Source organism: Malurus melanocephalus, unplaced genomic scaffold, assembly GCF_030028575.1.
Source record: "Malurus melanocephalus ecotype Western Australia unplaced genomic scaffold, MMel_1.1 scaffold_446, whole genome shotgun sequence".
Taxonomy (NCBI): Eukaryota; Metazoa; Chordata; class Aves; order Passeriformes; family Maluridae; genus Malurus; species Malurus melanocephalus.
Genome location: NW_026623678.1, coordinates 472,058 through 489,760, shown reverse-complemented (window position 1 = coordinate 489,760; position 17,703 = coordinate 472,058). Strand labels below are relative to the sequence as shown.

At 37.1% G+C, this 17,703-nt stretch overlaps 1 protein-coding gene across 5 annotated transcripts in view; it reads right to left on the bottom strand.

The window, feature by feature from the left end:
• EPHA7 (EPH receptor A7) overlaps nucleotides 1–17,703 on the bottom strand; it is a 162,799-nt gene that overhangs the window by 33,989 nt on the left and 111,107 nt on the right. For all 5 annotated transcript variants that reach the window (XM_057380335.1, XM_057380333.1, XM_057380330.1 and 2 more), the window contains exons 6-7: nucleotides 10,058–10,182; nucleotides 6,355–6,523 (exon numbers count right to left, since the gene is read on the bottom strand). In XM_057380335.1, coding sequence (XP_057236318.1) covers nucleotides 6,355–6,523; nucleotides 10,058–10,182 — 294 coding nt within the window. The remainder of the gene's footprint in view (nucleotides 1–6,354; nucleotides 6,524–10,057; nucleotides 10,183–17,703) is intronic.

Genomic DNA, 17,703 nt, shown 5'->3' with positions numbered 1-17,703 from the left:
TGCTTACAGTGGCACTTGGAACACCTCCCTGGTTGACTCATTCCAATGCCTAACCACCAGTGACAAAATTCTTCCTGATATCCCCTGGTGCATCTTGAGGCTCTGTCTTCTTGTCCTGTCACGAGTTGCCTGGGAGAAGAGACTGACCCCCACCCTACCACAAGCTCCATTCAGGTACTTTTAGAGAGTGCAAGGTCACCCCTGAGCCTCTGTTTCTCCAGGTTAAACAACCCCAGCCCYCTTAGCTACTCCTTATCAGACTGGTGCTCCAGACCCTTCACCAGCTCTGCTGCCCTTCTCTGGACATGCTCCAGCACCTCAATGTCCTTTTTAAAGTGAGGGGYCCAGAAGTGGATACAGGACTCGAGGTGTCGCCTCACCAGTGCCAAACACAGAGCGATGATCACTGTCCTAATCCCACTGGCCACAATTTTCCTGAAACAAGCCAGGTGCCATTGGCCTCCTTTGCCACCTGGGCACATGCTGGTTCATGTCAAGCTGGCTTATGTTCAGATGGCTGTTGACCAACACCCCCAGGTTCTTTTTCACCAGGCCACTTTCCAGCCACTCTTCCCCTGGCCTGCAGTGCTGCCTGGGGTTGTTGTGACCCAAATGCAGGACTCAACACTTAGCACTGCTAAAACTCATACAGTTGTCTTTGGCCCATCAATTCAGACTGTCCAGACCCCTCCAGAGAGCTTTCCTACCCTCCAGCAGATCAACACTMCTGTYCAATGTAGTGYTGTCTGCAACCTTACTGAGGATGAACTCAATCCCCTTGCCCAAGTCACCAATTATGACATTAAGGATCAGCCCCAATACTGAGTTTTGGGGAACCCYACCCATCCACCAGCTGGATGTACCCTCTGGGCTGGCCATCCAGCCATTTCTTAATCCAGCAAAGAGTGTACCAGTCTAAGTCATGGGCTGCCAATCTCTCTCAGACAATGCTGTGGGAGTCAGTACTGAAGGCTTTGCTAAAGTCCAGATGGACTACATCCCCTAAGCAGCTAACTTGGTAATAAAAGGAGGCCAGGCTGGCCAAGCAGGACCTGCCTTTCCTAAGTCCATGCTTGCTGGGCCTGATCTGGCACTCAAGGTGATCTGATCCATGACCTTCCCTGGCACCAAGGTCAGTCTGACCAAGGCTTCCAGATCCTCCTCCCAACCCTTCTCATAGACAGGGRGTCACACTGGCCACCCTCCAGTCATCTGGGACCTCAGCCTTTTCCTMATCCTTGGTTACAATGTTCTACTCCACATCAAGAAAAGGATGGAGATTTTCCTTSCCCCTCCTTTTGTTGTTCACTTTGTTCACTTGTTTATAAAACCACTTATTATATTCCACAACAGTGGCCAGACTGAAGTTCTAACTGAGCTTTCACCTTCCTAATTTTCTCTCTACATGAACTAATGACATCCTTACACTCTTACTGAGTCACTTGCCCCTTTCTTCCCAAGGTCAAAACCATTTTTTTCCCTGAGTTCCAGTGGAAGCTCCCTATTGAGCCTTGCCAGTTTTCCTCCCCACTGGCTCAGCTCTCAGCACACAGCGGGCAGCCTGCTTCGGTGCCTGTGAAATTTCCTTCCATCTCCTCCTGTTTGTTACCCATATCTTGTAACACTGTGTGCATTGGTGTAGATGCACTTCAGCTGGGCTGATTTCACCCCCAGCACTGGCATCACCTCCCCCTTSAAACCCAGTTTAGAGCCCCATCAATCAGCCCTGCAAACTCATGGGCTAGAATCCTTTTCCCCTTTTTAGACAGGTGAATCCCATTTTTTTCCAGCAGGCCTGGTGCCACATAAACTGCCCCATGACTGAAATGCAGCAGACAGATGAAAGAGAAGGGAAAAAGGGAAACCAAACTGATAGCTGATGAACTAAATTAATGATGTGATGATATGTTGGTAGTGGTAACTAAACAGGAATGTCTACACCAGGATTTTATGAATTCCACAGAATTGGGCTCCTGTTGCAGACTTCGGAGGTTCCCATAGAAACAAATAAATCAGTCTTTTTTGGGAGAAGTGAGCCTATCAACAGGATTTATTTTCCACTGACACTGACCTGTACCAACTGTTTCTCCCCAAAATAACAAACCCCTTGTTATAACACACAGATTTAGAATAATTTGTACTGGAAGGAAACTACACACGTGCATACACACATCCCTCTAATTTGATTTCCTGAGGAAMCTTTCTATTTTTTCTATATTTTGTCTAATGCAAGTGAGGAAGATCACACTACTACTATTAATCTTTAACAAAAAAAGAATGAATGCTTATCTTTGAGTTACTGAAACTTTCTGAGATACACAGGTCAGTAGGATACTATGGTAGACTTGCCTGTATCCCAACAGTGCGACTTTTAAGAAATCAGGGGTGACTGTCTTGTGAAAGAGCAGAGGGRTGTAAATCATACAATTCAGTTCCTGCAATATAATAAGGCTATCAAAACAGACAATCCTAAGGAATGTCACATTTCTGTAAAATACAGCATTTCCTCAAACTGTTCCCTTCTTTCTTTGAACTTCAGTGCAAACCTCATTTGGAAGCGAAGAAGAGGCAGCATCCTGTCATAATGGCCAGGGTGTGAAGCTTCATCCATCCAAAAAAGTTTGGAAAAATCCCCAGCACAGCCTGTCACCTAGTCCAGTAGCCAAGATGAGTGCATAGAGGCTGACATATGTGAGTGGGTTGCTCTATGTAACTGCCTCACAGATTTTGGGCACTGGCACATTCTGGAAGCAAGCAGACAATGTTTTTTGGGCTCTGGAAAATGTTGGGGACCTTGTACACTAGCCAACTGGTAAGACAGGTGGGATGCAATCTATGATTTATTTTTATATCTTTAAAAAAAAATGGGAGGGGGGTGCTGATTGTGGGCATGGTCTGGTACAAATCCAGTGACAGCAGCCCAAGACATCTGTGTCTGTTCAGGTACTCTGCTGCTTCTCTTCTGTGTGACGAGCTCAGTCTGCTGGTGTGAGGGTGAATCAGAACAGTTTCTGGAACGTTCTCTGTGGCTTGGCAGAAATAAAGATGCTGGAGTGTTCTTAGAGGAGTGATTTTGGGGTGCAGAAGGTCTTCTCAGGGCGTGCATGTGTGGCTGCCTCTCACTGGTGATGCCCCAAGAGCGATGACAGGGAATCAGCACCAGGACAGGGAAGTTCCTGCCTCTGCTCAAACTGTGCTCAGGCTCAGAGGGCAACACAGGGAGCTGGCACTTGGGCATTCTGCTGCAGCTGACACTTGATCTGAGCTATGAGATCTGCACATCCCATGCACAATGCTTAATTCAAAGGAGTTAAATTTAAAYCAGCTTTTAAATACATGGTTTTAGGGATGGGGAATGCATTTAAAAAAGGATATCAGCTGAAAATGCTGTGCTGATGTTCCAACAACTTTTTCCCACTCAAGCAACCTCAAATGTGTGATTTCTGGAAAAGAAYTCTTGGCAAAGTCCACCATGAAAGCTTCAATGGTAACTGGGTCCACGTATGCCAAATACTACTTTCTGCAGTATTATACCTTATGCCTTCTACACAAATTTGAAATATTGGTATTTCAGACTTTAGAGATCAATTTTACATATGCATATTGCTTAAATCTTTTTGATTTAAAATGATTCATGGAAAGAAGGAAAAAAGCAAAGACTGCATGTCAGGTTTTGTCAAGTGTTTCTACTTTAACAGTGAGAGCTGTAACGAAGTCAAAGATTGGGCTCAATGATCTCAGAGTTCTTTTCCAACCTAATTGATTCTGTGATTCTGTAAGTGAAAAAATCTACTTCAATTACAAAAAGCAGAGGATCATCTTTAGGTCCACTGGCTACAAGTTACTTAACTTGACTTTTCAATACTTCAGTGAACCAAGAGATAGAATTGACACTCAAGTGATATTTTACACATTTGTGTGTTTTTCCAGAGGGACTTCTGATTCCAATAACCAGCCAACAAAAAAAATCCAATGACTAGAGCCRTTGATTGATCTGAGGCAAACACAGTGCTGAATAGAAATATTCTGCCTCTATAAAGCATGTTTACTCGATAATATTGGTATTTGTCCATGAATATCTATGCAATACCCAACATGTATGATATGATCTACTATAGGTATAATATATGTCTATTTTACATATCAGATAATATTAATATAATAGATAGAGTTYTTTAAATATTGAAAAGTGGCTGTACAGTTTCTATCACAATTCAGAAAATGGTGCATGATTCAAAAATCTACTTAATTAACACCAACCAAACAGTGCCAAGGAGTGGAGGGGCCAGGAGAAATCCAGGCAGGCAACATGACTAACTGAATGTGATTGTCATTATATACATTCTCACATAAATATATACAAGTGTATTTTTTTCTTAGAATACTTTCACATTTTTAAAAGCTGCATTCAGAAATCCACTGAAATAATGAGAAGCCAAAGCCTCTACAGTGTAGCATAATATGGTTTAGTGTCCACCTCCATGGTACTTCCCTTGAGGTATATTTCCCAAATACAATCCAATAAAAGCCTTCCTTTAAAACGTTAACAAAATATTAAATCGACTAGCCTCTACGTTCTGATAAAACTATAAATAAAATGTAAGAAACAAACACTTTCATGTAAAACAATTTTAGAAGAGTTTAATGGAATTTGCTATTTTTACCAACATTTTCATTATTTCTGAAAACTGTATATGGGAAATTGTGGATGCTTATTCTTGCTGGGAATTATACTTTATAATTTTGTCACAAGCTAATGGAAAATATGCTACTTCAAAAAWTTTTCTTTGATGAAAACACAGTTCATTTCTCATGGCATCTCAAAGCACAAAGCTGGCCTGTGACAAAATAAACCTGCTGTGCATCCTGGCCAAGTATCTTTGTGGTTTATACGCATTTTTTCAACATCTGAGTCAGAAAAGGACTACAGGAGAATGGTCAGTGATGCATTTATTATAGGATTTCCTAATCTCCCATATGTTGACCAAACTCCAGTCAAAACTGTTTATCTTTGAAATCATCTTTGCTCATCTTAGCAGCTACCAGTCTGCTTACATTCAGTTTGTAAAAAATACTCAGATAATTAAGGAAATGTTGGAGAAACATTTTGATGTACTAATTTTAAACCACTATGGACAATAAATTATCTAATTAGCAGAAACTTATGACAGATTATGACAGACTTCTAATTTGTTTTTCAGAAAATTACTTGAAATAAGAAATTACTTCTGGCTGCATCTCAGGTTCCCACTCTGCAAAATGGGGATTCTGCTACTGATTCTTTCTACAGATGGGAAGGATGCTATTACACAGAGCTAATAATATTAGTAATAACAGCTTACTACTGCTATTATGATAATTACTGTTTCAATTATGTCTATTAAGTATGCGGTATTATTCATTATTAATAGTTTTTATATTCTGTGTGGAACTAAGGTGGAATCAAGACCTCACTACTATGTTTTAAGAATAACCAACCACAAATTGTTCARGCAGTATCTGGCTGCAATTAATAAGATGCACTAATGTGTGTCTGCACAGCCTTAGACTGCTGCATAGGGTGCAGAGAGTGTATGGATGCCATATTTGTACTTTGAACCCATAGGCTATGTATTCCTCTATTCCCAGCTCCAAATCTGGCTGACCTGACATCAAGGTCAGACTGAAGCAAGCGCTCCAAGACAAGGTCACCAAATTTGGGTCTGCAATGGAGTGTTGGTGCTACAGTCTGTGAGGTCTCACTGATGCAAGGGTTTTGTTTTTACACAGCTTACAACTTATCATAAGAGCCTAAAAGTAACTTGGTATATTTGGGACTCCTGTTTCCTTACTAAACCAAGTTGAAAAGTGCCAATGAATTCAAAAGACATCAAAGATGGACTTACAGTTTAAGTTACACATATAAACAAAACTATCAAGCCTTTTTTTCAGGAAATCAAATGGGAATAAAATGGCCGGAGAAGTCTCTGTGGGTTGAAATCTCCTCCTTTCTTCTCTCCACAGTTACAGAAGAATCTAGTTGAGCTATTCAGCTCACCACACCTCACTTTTGTGGGGAAAAATAGATGTGTATTTGATTTAAAAAAAAAAAAAAAAAWGTTTATTTGAAGGACAGCAAAGGAGAAGAACCTAATATGCAACGAATCTCCTCCAGCCAAWTATAGGACTAATTTTCACTGCTATAGTAAAGCAAATTATGGAAGCTCATCCTTCAAAAGATAATGAGAAAAATCCATCTTCTTGTAGAACTAAATTCTTTCTAGTTGTAATTTTATGGCTTATGACTCTTTCCTTTCTTGCTTTACTTACTACCTCTACAGGAAGGGTTAATTTTCTGTAAACCTAATTCCCTACCTGTGGCTTCTTCCAATGTGGCAACATCCAGTCTGGGGCTGTAATTTCCATAACCAGCAGCAGTAAAAGCACGAATCTGGAAAACATACACTGTTCCTGGCTTTAGGTTATTAATAGAAGCTGAAGTGGATTTGGTTTTCACTGTTGAATAGGTCCTCTCCCTTTGATCCTGGAAACAATAAGACAAAAGAATAAATGACATTTACAGATCAGATTTTATCATGATTGCACAACAGCAACTGACAGCCAGCCTGGGTAGTTTATTTCAATTTGCTGAATGCTCTTTTCCCCCAACAAGAAAAATAAAGCATACTCTGTGGAGTATTACAAAACATTGTCATTGCAATGAGAGCTCTAAGTGTAACATAAAATTCAAATGGGATGCTCATGTTGTTACTCATAAAACATCCAAACAAAAAACGGCTGCTTTTTAGGCTCTGATTAAATTTTGTGAAATTTTGATGAGAAGTAACTCAACCACAGCTTTCCAAGGGAATCTGTGGGGTCKAATCAGTTCAAGAACAGAGAAATTTGTTCTTTCGTGGTCAGAACATGACAAACAAAGCTGCACAACCTGCCTTCATTCTGCATTAATTCAGTTTACAGCTGTCAGAATTTTTTTTTTATTTCTGGAATACTTTAAAGTTATCATGAATGAAATCCTAGACATTGTGAAATGGATGGCAAAACTCTGACTGACATCATTACTTTGACATTGTACCCTACCAAAAACTCTATTGCCACTGTATAATAGGCTGGATTTTGCATAATTTCKGAGGCCCTTAACTCAGTTTTCACTTCAGATTTTTATCTCTGGCTTTTAATTTTTTTCTCAGTTTTAGACTCWATGGCATAAAGAAGAGCCCAGGGAAAGAAGCTCAGTATGACACTCCACAAATTTGAAGCTGTAAGATTACAAACCCTATGAGTAATAACTCACTTTCAGATAGTACAAAAGCTGTATCACAGATCATTAGAGTATTCAAAAAGCTCTACTTATTCATCACATTTACTGACACAGATTATCTTTCAGCATAGATATGTGAAGCCCTGTTGATTTTTGGTGGCAGATGCAGCCCTGATTTGAAGGGCAGAAGAGATGAATTAACCAACCATCTGAATGCACCACATGACCAGAGAAGCATGAGCCGTACGCGGCAGTGCTAATGAGACGGATACAGAGGSAAGGAATAAATCTGTAACTCATTTCAATATTACTGCACCAGCTAAAAGGGATGGAGAGCCTTCCYCTTCGAGCCAGTAAAGCAACAAAGGCTTTTGCAGAATTACAGGGCTGTACAGAACATACAAGAATTACAGTAAGGGATTCTCCTGGTTCTTGCCCAGTCTGTTACTGGAGGAAGCCCACCGTCTCAGCTAGCAACAATCTTCCATACTTTCTCCAAGAGGATTTAAATMATCTGTAAGCCAGGATCGTGGCAGAATGTATATTAGCATGTGAGAAAGAACAGGAATGCTTSGGAGACAAGAAACAAGTGTAAGGAAACCACAAACAGTCCGGCTCAGGACTTTAAGCCACAGTGGAATTTCAGTTTGGGCTTGGATGCATGAACGAGGCTCATTTGAATTGCCAACAGTCCTTGTATTCAAAAATAAATAAATAACAGRGAAATAAAAATAACCTGTGCTAGAAATCTCACAGGGCAGGCTTACTTTGGAGATTTCAGGCAGTTTCCATTCCAGCCCTAGCCAGAAGTGAGAGGTGAAAAAAGACCAACTTATCAGAGCATTTCAGAATGACAAAAATGTTTGATTTAATTTGGCTCTAAAAGGAGCTGAAAATTCAATTCCTTTTATTTTTATTTTCTTTTAAACTAGTGGAACAAAACTTAAATGGCCTCTCTCATTCTGAGCAAGAAGATTATGAAGTACTTTTAAAGCTGAAATGCATTTTTTTTTGGAAAGAAAACAACCATTTAAGTATTTGTGCAAAAATTGTGTCACTTAAAGATATATAGCCCAGTTTGTCTGTGAGTGCTAGAATGAACTTTTTATTCTCTTTTGTTAATTCCACTGTAAGAATTAAYTCTACTGTAAGATTATATTATAATATAATACTGTAAGATTTAATTCCATTACAAAAGAATTTTAACATCAGTTTTTCTCTTTGCAAGCACAGAAAACTGGCAATGAAATTCTGCTGGTTATTTAAWGTTATATGAGTGTATAGGGAAAATAATAAAAGACCCATTCTAAAAGCTATCAAAATATGAAAAGCTGGGTATCTTGATAGTTTTGCTGTCATTTTACACTACCCATTTAAATTATTTATTTTATTTGAACAGATTAGAAACTGCTGTGCATATTAAAAAAGTCCAATGTTTTTGAATCTTTTTTTTTTGTTGTTGTTGTTTTTTTTTAATGGCGCAGAGGACAGTTTTGTCTTTGGTAAATTTTAAAAAATATTTGGACTTTTCTTGTGTGTGTATGTACACAGACCTGCTGAAGGAACCTTATAAAATTAGTAAAATTTCTTCCAAATAATTGTGTAGTCATCTGTAGCTATGTGTTAGATTTTATTATAAGAATCATTAGAGTGAACAACTTAAACTGGAAGTTAGCATCAATTTTATTCCTTTCCCAAATCATATAAAGATCTTTTGATAAGTATATTTTTGTAATTCAGCACTGAAAATTAAATAAGACATTTGATATTAGATCCAATCTGGGCTGAATTTACCTAATTCTGTGTTACCTAGTAAGCTGACACGCTCTTTTTGATATAGGGATACTGTTACCTCACTTGCAGAAATGTCTTCATGAGTGATCACAAAGGAGCTCCTTTATTAATTTTTTTTTTAATTTTAATTCTTTCTTAGTTTTTCTTCACAGAATGTTTTATAAAAATTAGGAGTATGCTACATTATACAGTCAATTTCCCAGAGAATCTGGAGGAGTGTAACTTAGTGTGGGCCCCATGACAAACAGAGAGCTGCACAACCTGCCTTCACTCTGCTTTCATCCAGCTTACGGTTGTCAGAATTTTTTTATTCTGCAGTACTTCAAAGCTATCATGAATGAAGCCCTAGACTTGCTGAAATGAATGGCAAAACTGCGACTGACATCAGTAAGATTGCAATTTCACTCTACCAGAAACAGAGATCACTTCATCTGCTATTGAAAAGCAGCCTTCAATTCATTATTCTGTTGGGAGAACAAGTGAAAAATAAATTTCACAATGCTGGTCCTTTTTAAAAGGACAAATAAGGAATATTTATTTCCTAAAACTGTAGAAAGTGTTTTGAAAATTTTCACTTATGAAGTAGAAGCTGCCCAGRTCATGAGGAAATACAAAATGCAGTCAGGAGTTRTACTTGATACACCATTTCAAGACTRTAGAAGAAGATATGGAAGAAAATGGAACAAGCTTCAAACACAATGTATAATAGACGTGAAAACAGAAATATAATAGTAAAACATCCAAGTACAACTTAACAATTAAAAAAAAAGRCAGATTTTAAGKGTATATTTCATTTTTAGTATGCYAAAATACAACGTATGAGACATATGATAGCAAYAATAATTGCAGGATTTAGCTAGTTATTAAAAACAAGCAAAATCACTGACTTTGGAGAGACAGGGTAGTTGATAGCTGATGACTTTAACACTGTTCCACAACGCAGCAAGCCAACATAAAGCAAACAACACATTGCTGCACATTACAGATAATCTTACCACTTACTTTCTCATAATACTTGATTTCATATTCAGTAATGACTCCATTGGGATGTTCTGGTTCCTGCCAGGAAAGCTCCACGCTCCTCTGCAGCACTCTCTCTTTCATTACGCCACTAACTTGCGAGGGAGCTGTTTGGACAAGATGTGTCAATAAATAAAAAGCGAATTTGCTGGATGCCTAAAATCAAATGTCATTACTGATCCACCCCATGCTGAGCCACTTTCATTAAGGTAAAAGAAAGCACCTTTTCATGGCTCACAATTCAAAGCTAATGAATATTCAAGCAGGACCCTATTACTGTTCATAAACTTAGAACAGAAATCAAACTGAAGTTCAAACAGCAAAAGGTGTCATTGTTCGAGTTAGTACAAAACTGAGATTGATGGGATAGGAAAAACAATTAAGCAAATTAATTTTGATGGTGATAGCAAATCAAATTTTCAGATTGATGTGTAGTAAATGAAGAATCTAAATATTTATTGCATATGTTTCTGCAATGCACATAAAAAGAAAAATAATCTTTTAGAAACAACATCACATTCTAGGCTGATTTGATATGACTAATTCCAATTCTGCTTAAAAATAGTCTCTAACATTATCTGATTATGACATGACACTGATGAAAACAACTTTGTTTAGAGATTAGGGCCACTCTTTTWCATCAGTTCAAACCTTTCCAGGACATTCTCTCTTTAGAGCTGCAGATTCCATATTTGGTCTTGGAATTTTTGAAAGTGCGAGACAATTTAAGGAGTAGATTACATGAAAGAAAGGGGACACTGTCTTCTTCCACCTCCCTCTACAGAGATATAAATACAGGCATGCAGGTGTACACACTGAGTTTCCTAATAAACATCACCCATAAAGAAGGACCTTTTGAAATTTAAAAAAAAACAAAAAAAACCCAAACATAATATACAAACATTAGAGAGACATAGACTCTCATATAAAAATGTTTAAGAGAGAATGTAATAAAATGTAAGAGACTGAAAAAATAACTTGCTTTTTCAGCCTTTCTCATCTCTAATGAAAAGGACTTCAGGTATTTTGTTGATGTGCAGCATCAACGGAGGCCAAACATCAGAGTCTTCCTCAAACATACACACTGAATACAGACCAAATATCCTATAAAATACAGCACTTTGGAAAACAATTGTGGTATTGGAACCATGCAGAACTTGATCTTGTTCTCATTCAGTTTAATGGAAATCAATTTTTCTAATGTGAAAGATAGAGTGGACCTGACCCTCAGCCCCCTACAGTTAAAAGTCAAAATACATTTACATGTACAAGGACTTGGTGTTAGGGCAGACTCAGACACAGGAAAGGYGTCTGAGATAAATTTATTAGAAATAATATACTAGAAATAATATTAAAGATATTAAATTAGAGATAAATCTATGTATATATTTTTCTAGCACATAATCTAATACTGATTATTTACTAAAATGTTTGTTTAAAAAGCCTGAAAATTTTTAATCATAACGCCATCTTATTTCAGAACTGCATATAAACCTTTTACTATGTAAAATCATGTACATTCTTCAGATAAAACGCAATTCTTAACCTAAGCAACAAGGTGATCCTCACTCTCTCATTTTTTAAAATAACATAAAATATCTAGAATGCACAGTCCTGTTTCATTAAGTATAAAACCATAATAATAAAATTAAAATACATACAGCACAATCAAGAAAAGAATCCTATTAAAAATTAAAGTTGGATTATTAACTTCTTAGTGCAATTTTGAAGTTTCTAGGTCTTGTTTTTTAAAAACTTATAACATGTATGGGCATGTAGGTTTTTAAATTAAATTTGTTTACRTTTCATTAGAGGCTCCAAGAACCCATGAAAATTGGGGATTGAAGCCATGCATGATAATTTCCATCATGAACTATTAACATTGTATATAATCAATATAACCAAAGTTGAAGATCTCTTAATCATAAAATTGTATCAARCACTATGGGTTGCTGCACAAAGCCAGGATCACTCTCACTCTCCCTGCATTCTCTTTCTAAAAGCTTAGAGTATTTTTACTCTTTAATTAGTGAAACATATTCTTTTTCATAGCTAAGACTCCAGAATGCAGCAAACTAATGTACTGTCTAGTTTTCTTTGACATGATTAACTATTTGTCTTCTTTGCCTAAATGAGTACCTCTGCATCCTGAATGAATTTCAGAGAGGTCATTATGTTTTGTGTATAATTTTCTATCTTATCCAGATAAATGTTTCTCAAACTGYTAATCTTACATTTTAGATGTCCAAAATTGTTAGTTAGTATCTATCATGGAACAATTTTATATTACCTAGGTCACTGGAATTTGTTCTCCATGTTTCCTGCTTTTTGTTTTTGCTTATCAATTTTTTTCATTCCGTTGGCTATAGCACTCATTTTTCTTAAAGCAGTGAAGCAAAATGAACTTGATATTAGTTAACTCTTTGTATGTGGGGAAGAAACAGGACTGTCAAGGAGGGACAGAGAGAAGGGGAAAATTAAATACACTATGCGAGATTCCTACTTAACACCCATACAAAATACATCACAAACAGATGTATTCCATTCTTAAAGAATTTCCAAACTAAAATCTCAGTGATTTTCTACATTGTAGCAACATTGCAAGACAGCATTCAAAATGATTTGGTTTTGGTTTTTGGTGTGGGGTTTTTTYGGTAGTTTTGTTTTTGTTTTGGGTTTTTTGCACCCAAAACTAAAAAAAGTTGTGCTGCCTTTCATTGTTAGAAAAATCACAGGAGGAAGAAGAGAAAGTCCAAACCTACAGTTCAATCCTGCATATGTTGGCAGCTCTGCAGACCCATACCACATGAGATTCCTAAAATACAGTATGCTATCTAACCGGTTTTTTTTTGAGACTCCATGCTTTTCAGGGGAAGAAGGGAATCATTAAATTAAGAGAAGCCTGAGTATACTCTTCTGGCAAGGAACACCACTTTGTTTTCACTGTATGGAAATCTCTCATTGTCGTGARAGCCTGGGCTATCTTTATCCTGCCTTTTGGGCTGCATTTCTTGATCTGTGCTTAATGAGGGTGTACAGGTCAGAAGCATTTTGTTCTTTATTCTAGCATAGTAATTTCCTCTGTATTCTCTCTGTGGCTTTCTCACAGATGGTTTTGCATTCATGTTTTATTTGTTCTGGCTTCCTGACACCTCCTTTTAAACCTTTAGCCAACTTCTCATTGCCTATCTACTCTAATTAATTAACAACTTTTTATGGTTCTGAAACAACTATATTTGAGCAAGCCTGAAAATGAGTTAAAGAATACAATTCATCCTTAAAAACAAGATAAATTAGGGAATTAAATTACCAAAGGGGAAAAAAAAAAAAGCCCTCTATAAAAAACAGGATTAAAAATAACATTTTTATTCCTATTTCTAGCTAAACCAATAATGATAATAATAATAACAATAATCAACTACTTCAGGGTTTTTTTTCTTCTAGTAATCTACCTCTTGCCACTGCACCACTAACAAAGTCTTTCATGACAAAGACACTTATTACAGCATTTCTAGACAACTAAGTACCCAGTCCTGAGTGACTTGAGCATGCATAATCCCTACTGTATCACTTCAGGTTACAAAGAAGATTCACTTGACAGAATCATTATTTCCATAATATATTACACRGGGGGATACAGGCTGCTCAAAACACCATTTGCTATCAACTTTCTTTCTGATATACCTCATTTTTTCTTTTCCTCCTTCCTGCTGACACAACATCCAGTGCATCAAACACACACAGCCTCTCAGGACTAACAGGCAGATGTACCTACACACGCTGCATAAGAAAGCACTTTGAGAATGACAGGCCCTCAGCACACTCATTCACCTTTTTTAAATGCTTCAAATATACCATTCAGCAAAAGAAAAAATTGATTTTCCCCAGGTTTCAACATCACAGCCACTGCGAAATATAACTGTGCTGGGTTTTACTGATAAAGCCTTCAAGTTATATAGATTTCAAGSTGGTCATCATTTTCAGATCAAGTTATAGAAAAAGTTAAAACTGAGGTGACAAAAAGAGCAGGATATTCCAAGGATATATTCTGTTCCAGAGAGAATATTGCATCTGGGAGGACYGATGTGTTACATCCATATTGCTAAGCCAAGCATATGGTACATTATTAATAAGTGCAAATATTAAGGTACAGAAAATGGTAGCAATTGTTTTGGAAAAGTCTACTTTTATTTGAGTCATCTGAGAATGTTATAATATTGCTCATGCCTTTAATCTCTATCCTTAGCTATTCTCTGGTTCTCAAGACTAACATTTTCCTTGATCCACAGTATGTTTTCCAGAAGACAAAGAGAGGTGTATCAGAACAATACCACCACCAAAAAACAAAACAAAACAACAAGAAAACCCAAAACAAACAAAAGCCAAAACCAAACAAAGAAAAATGCCAAAMAAASAGAAAAATAACAATAAAACCTGAAAATTTAAAATACTTGAAGCTGGACTTTCACAAATAAGATTTAGGCATAATGTACCAATTGCTAGCACAAAATCAGCCACAAACATGTTTTTACTGAAAAAAAGAAAATTCAGCAAAAGAAATGTACCTATCCATTTCTCAGTGATTTCTTAAAGTCCTGAATCTTGATTGTGTCTTAATTGCATCAGCAGCATCAGCCATGGAGACTTTTAATCTGATTCTTTTTGGAAACAGTCTCTAGAAGTAGCATCCTGGGTGTTTAGTAGTTCATGTATATGAAACAAACTATTCAAAATCCTTAGAAAAAAAGAATTTTAATCTTGCAGTCACTCTTCACATAGAAAATTTCATAAATGAACAGAAATACATGCTCCTTGTGCAGGACTAAACCCTATATTAATAAATGTTACTAAATCTATGTTTGCAACTCCAGTTTCATGACGTGTTATACAAATGCTAAAGAAAGAATGGACTATCAGACTTCCTTAACCTTTCTTTTGGATTTTCTTATCTTACAACAGCAATAACGTGCTGAAGTCAATCTTGTACTTGCTTTTCTTGTACTTGCTGAAGTCGAACAATAACACTGGCACTTCGATAGTACCTTTACAGCACTTCCTAAATGACAAAAACTCTTGGCTTTTGGCCTCTTTCATTTTCATATCATGAAGATGTGCAAGAATYATTCAAAACCACCAGCTTTTCCTACAGCAGCAATGAGATCAATTTTACATCCCTGTAAAATTGTATCTTAGGGTCCCATATAAGTTTTACAAGACATAAAGCACACACACCATTTTTCTGCAAGTGTTCTACAGCAGTTGAGGGGTGTTTTGAGTATTGAGCCCAAAGGGGACATTGKTAACAGATGCAAAGCATAGAAAAAAGGGATACTGGCATCCCAATGGTTATAAACTACTCTGTTATTTAATTTTAAGAGGTCTTTGCTGTCTCCTTTTTTGGCAGAAATCTTTGGATAACAGAGTTGCTTTGGCTCTACATCTATTTTAAGTGAGACTGGAATCTGGCACTTTACCAGTAACAAAAGTAAAATGAACCCCTGTACATATATATMTATGTATATGAAAATAGTAGCAGAAAATTACAGTGTTCTTTGCTCTTCAGTGGTTGTTGAGGAAGAGAATACAAAACTCCCCATACTCCATTACAGTCCTGCACCCAGATTACCCAAAGGACACCCTTCAGCACCAGCTTTTGCACTGATTTGCTCCCGAGAGAAAGACTGTAAGTCATAACCTGGCCTCCAACCACATTCTGAWTTGCTGTCAAGGGAAACTTTGGCCTCAGAATTGCCAAAATTACTAAATAAGAGTGGAAGGCAAACAGATTATACACCTTGAGGAATTGCAGCTGCCGCTGTCAGGGGTCTGRGGGTCAGCATGTGGCACCATGCTGGTTTTTGTGCTGGTCTGAAACAGGACACCCCAGGAYACATGCCCTCCCTTGCTTCAGGATACATGCCCTTGCTGACTTCTGAGGAGCTGTCTGATGCAAAAAGAGGTCAGTCAAAACCAAATCTTGACCAGGTTTTGCAGGTACTGGGCCGATTTTAACACTTTGTTGTACAGATACTTCCCTTACCTGTATATTCAGTTCCTTAGAAAGATACAAAAGCTTTTTGTCAGGAGAAAAACCCAAAATCTGTTTMTTAATTATCAAAATTACTGAAAATGTCACACTACTCTAATATGAATAGCATTTGAGTGCTACGAAAGACATGATAGAAAGCTGCCATAGCTTGTCCTTGAAATGCTTGGGGAACAAATGCTTACATTTCACTCCATGTMTACAGTAATATGCACAATAATTTTAATGTTATTTTATATGATAATTAATGCAAAAAGATAATGGAAAAGTTTACAAAACTATTAAAGGTATTGATAGAAATCCACAAGATTTTCAGTTTTGTTACAATATATTTCTCTCCCCTCAGTTAAGCCTCCACATGACAAAGCAGCCCATGATAAAAGGTTATTGAGCACCACTGTATTATGCCATTAGTACCCATTGCTTTGGATCAATGGCAGAGAAATTCCCCACTGTGTTTACAAGCTGCAGCATTCAAAAAAAGACCCAAATAAATCAGATATTTTACACTAACAATATCCTACAGAGAAACCATTTTAACTTCCTCGTTGACACACTTTACTTTCCAGCTCATAAATATAACACAGAATGCTTACAATGCCGGGTAAGCCATCAGCAGAGACACACACAGTTGCTCTGAGCCACTTGGGGATATTATGAGTACATGGGAACAGGAAAGGTAGTCAAGTAATACTTGACTGCATTACTCCATCACATGTTTTGCCACTACTTTTGTGGTTGAGAAGCTCTAAAACTACTTGCTGATCTGCAGAGAGGAACAGAAGCAGTACTTGCTTGAATACGATACTATTAAATATAATTTAATAAATAAAATCATAAAATACGCTGAGTTCAAAGGAGGAAAAAAMCCAAATACATTCTGATCTCCCCTAATATTACTAGCAAATTTCTAAGAATTATGCTCAAATAGCATTATTACCAAATATGTAGCGACTTACTAACTGCCCATACCCTTTAAACATCTGACGTTACTTAATGGTTTAGTAATTCCTTCATCAAACTCAAAACTCAGCAGCTTGATCAGTTCTGTATGCTGTCTACTCTGGCAAAATTCTGGGGATGGAAATCAATAAAAAGAAAGAAAAAGAGCCTACTAGAAAGAAATGAAACCATTTAGAAAAATCAGGTTGACAGCTTGTCTATCATGTTTTGATTTTTTTYCTGGTCACAGTCTACATCTAGACCCATTCTATGAACTCCCCTGTTTCTTCTGCCTGACATTTGGTACAAATATTACTGTTATGTCTGCATCTCATTTCTTWGAAAACTGGCAACTTGGGCATCAATCAGTGCTGAACGGATGCTGAGTTGCGTAACAAGTGACAACATCATCTCCCAAGATATCCACAACTCTTGTTTTGTGAATAAGTTTTGACATATCAGGCACAAACCTGATTCTTACAAATGTGTTASAGTAACAAACCAGCCTTACAAATAACAGAGAGGGGCTTTTGTTCTCCTGAAGCATTTGTTTTCCTTTGCAGAAGAAATATTTCTATCTTAATTAGCTTTTTCTTTTGTCCTGTGTTCTTCTGCGATTCATCTTTCATAACTTTTTCTT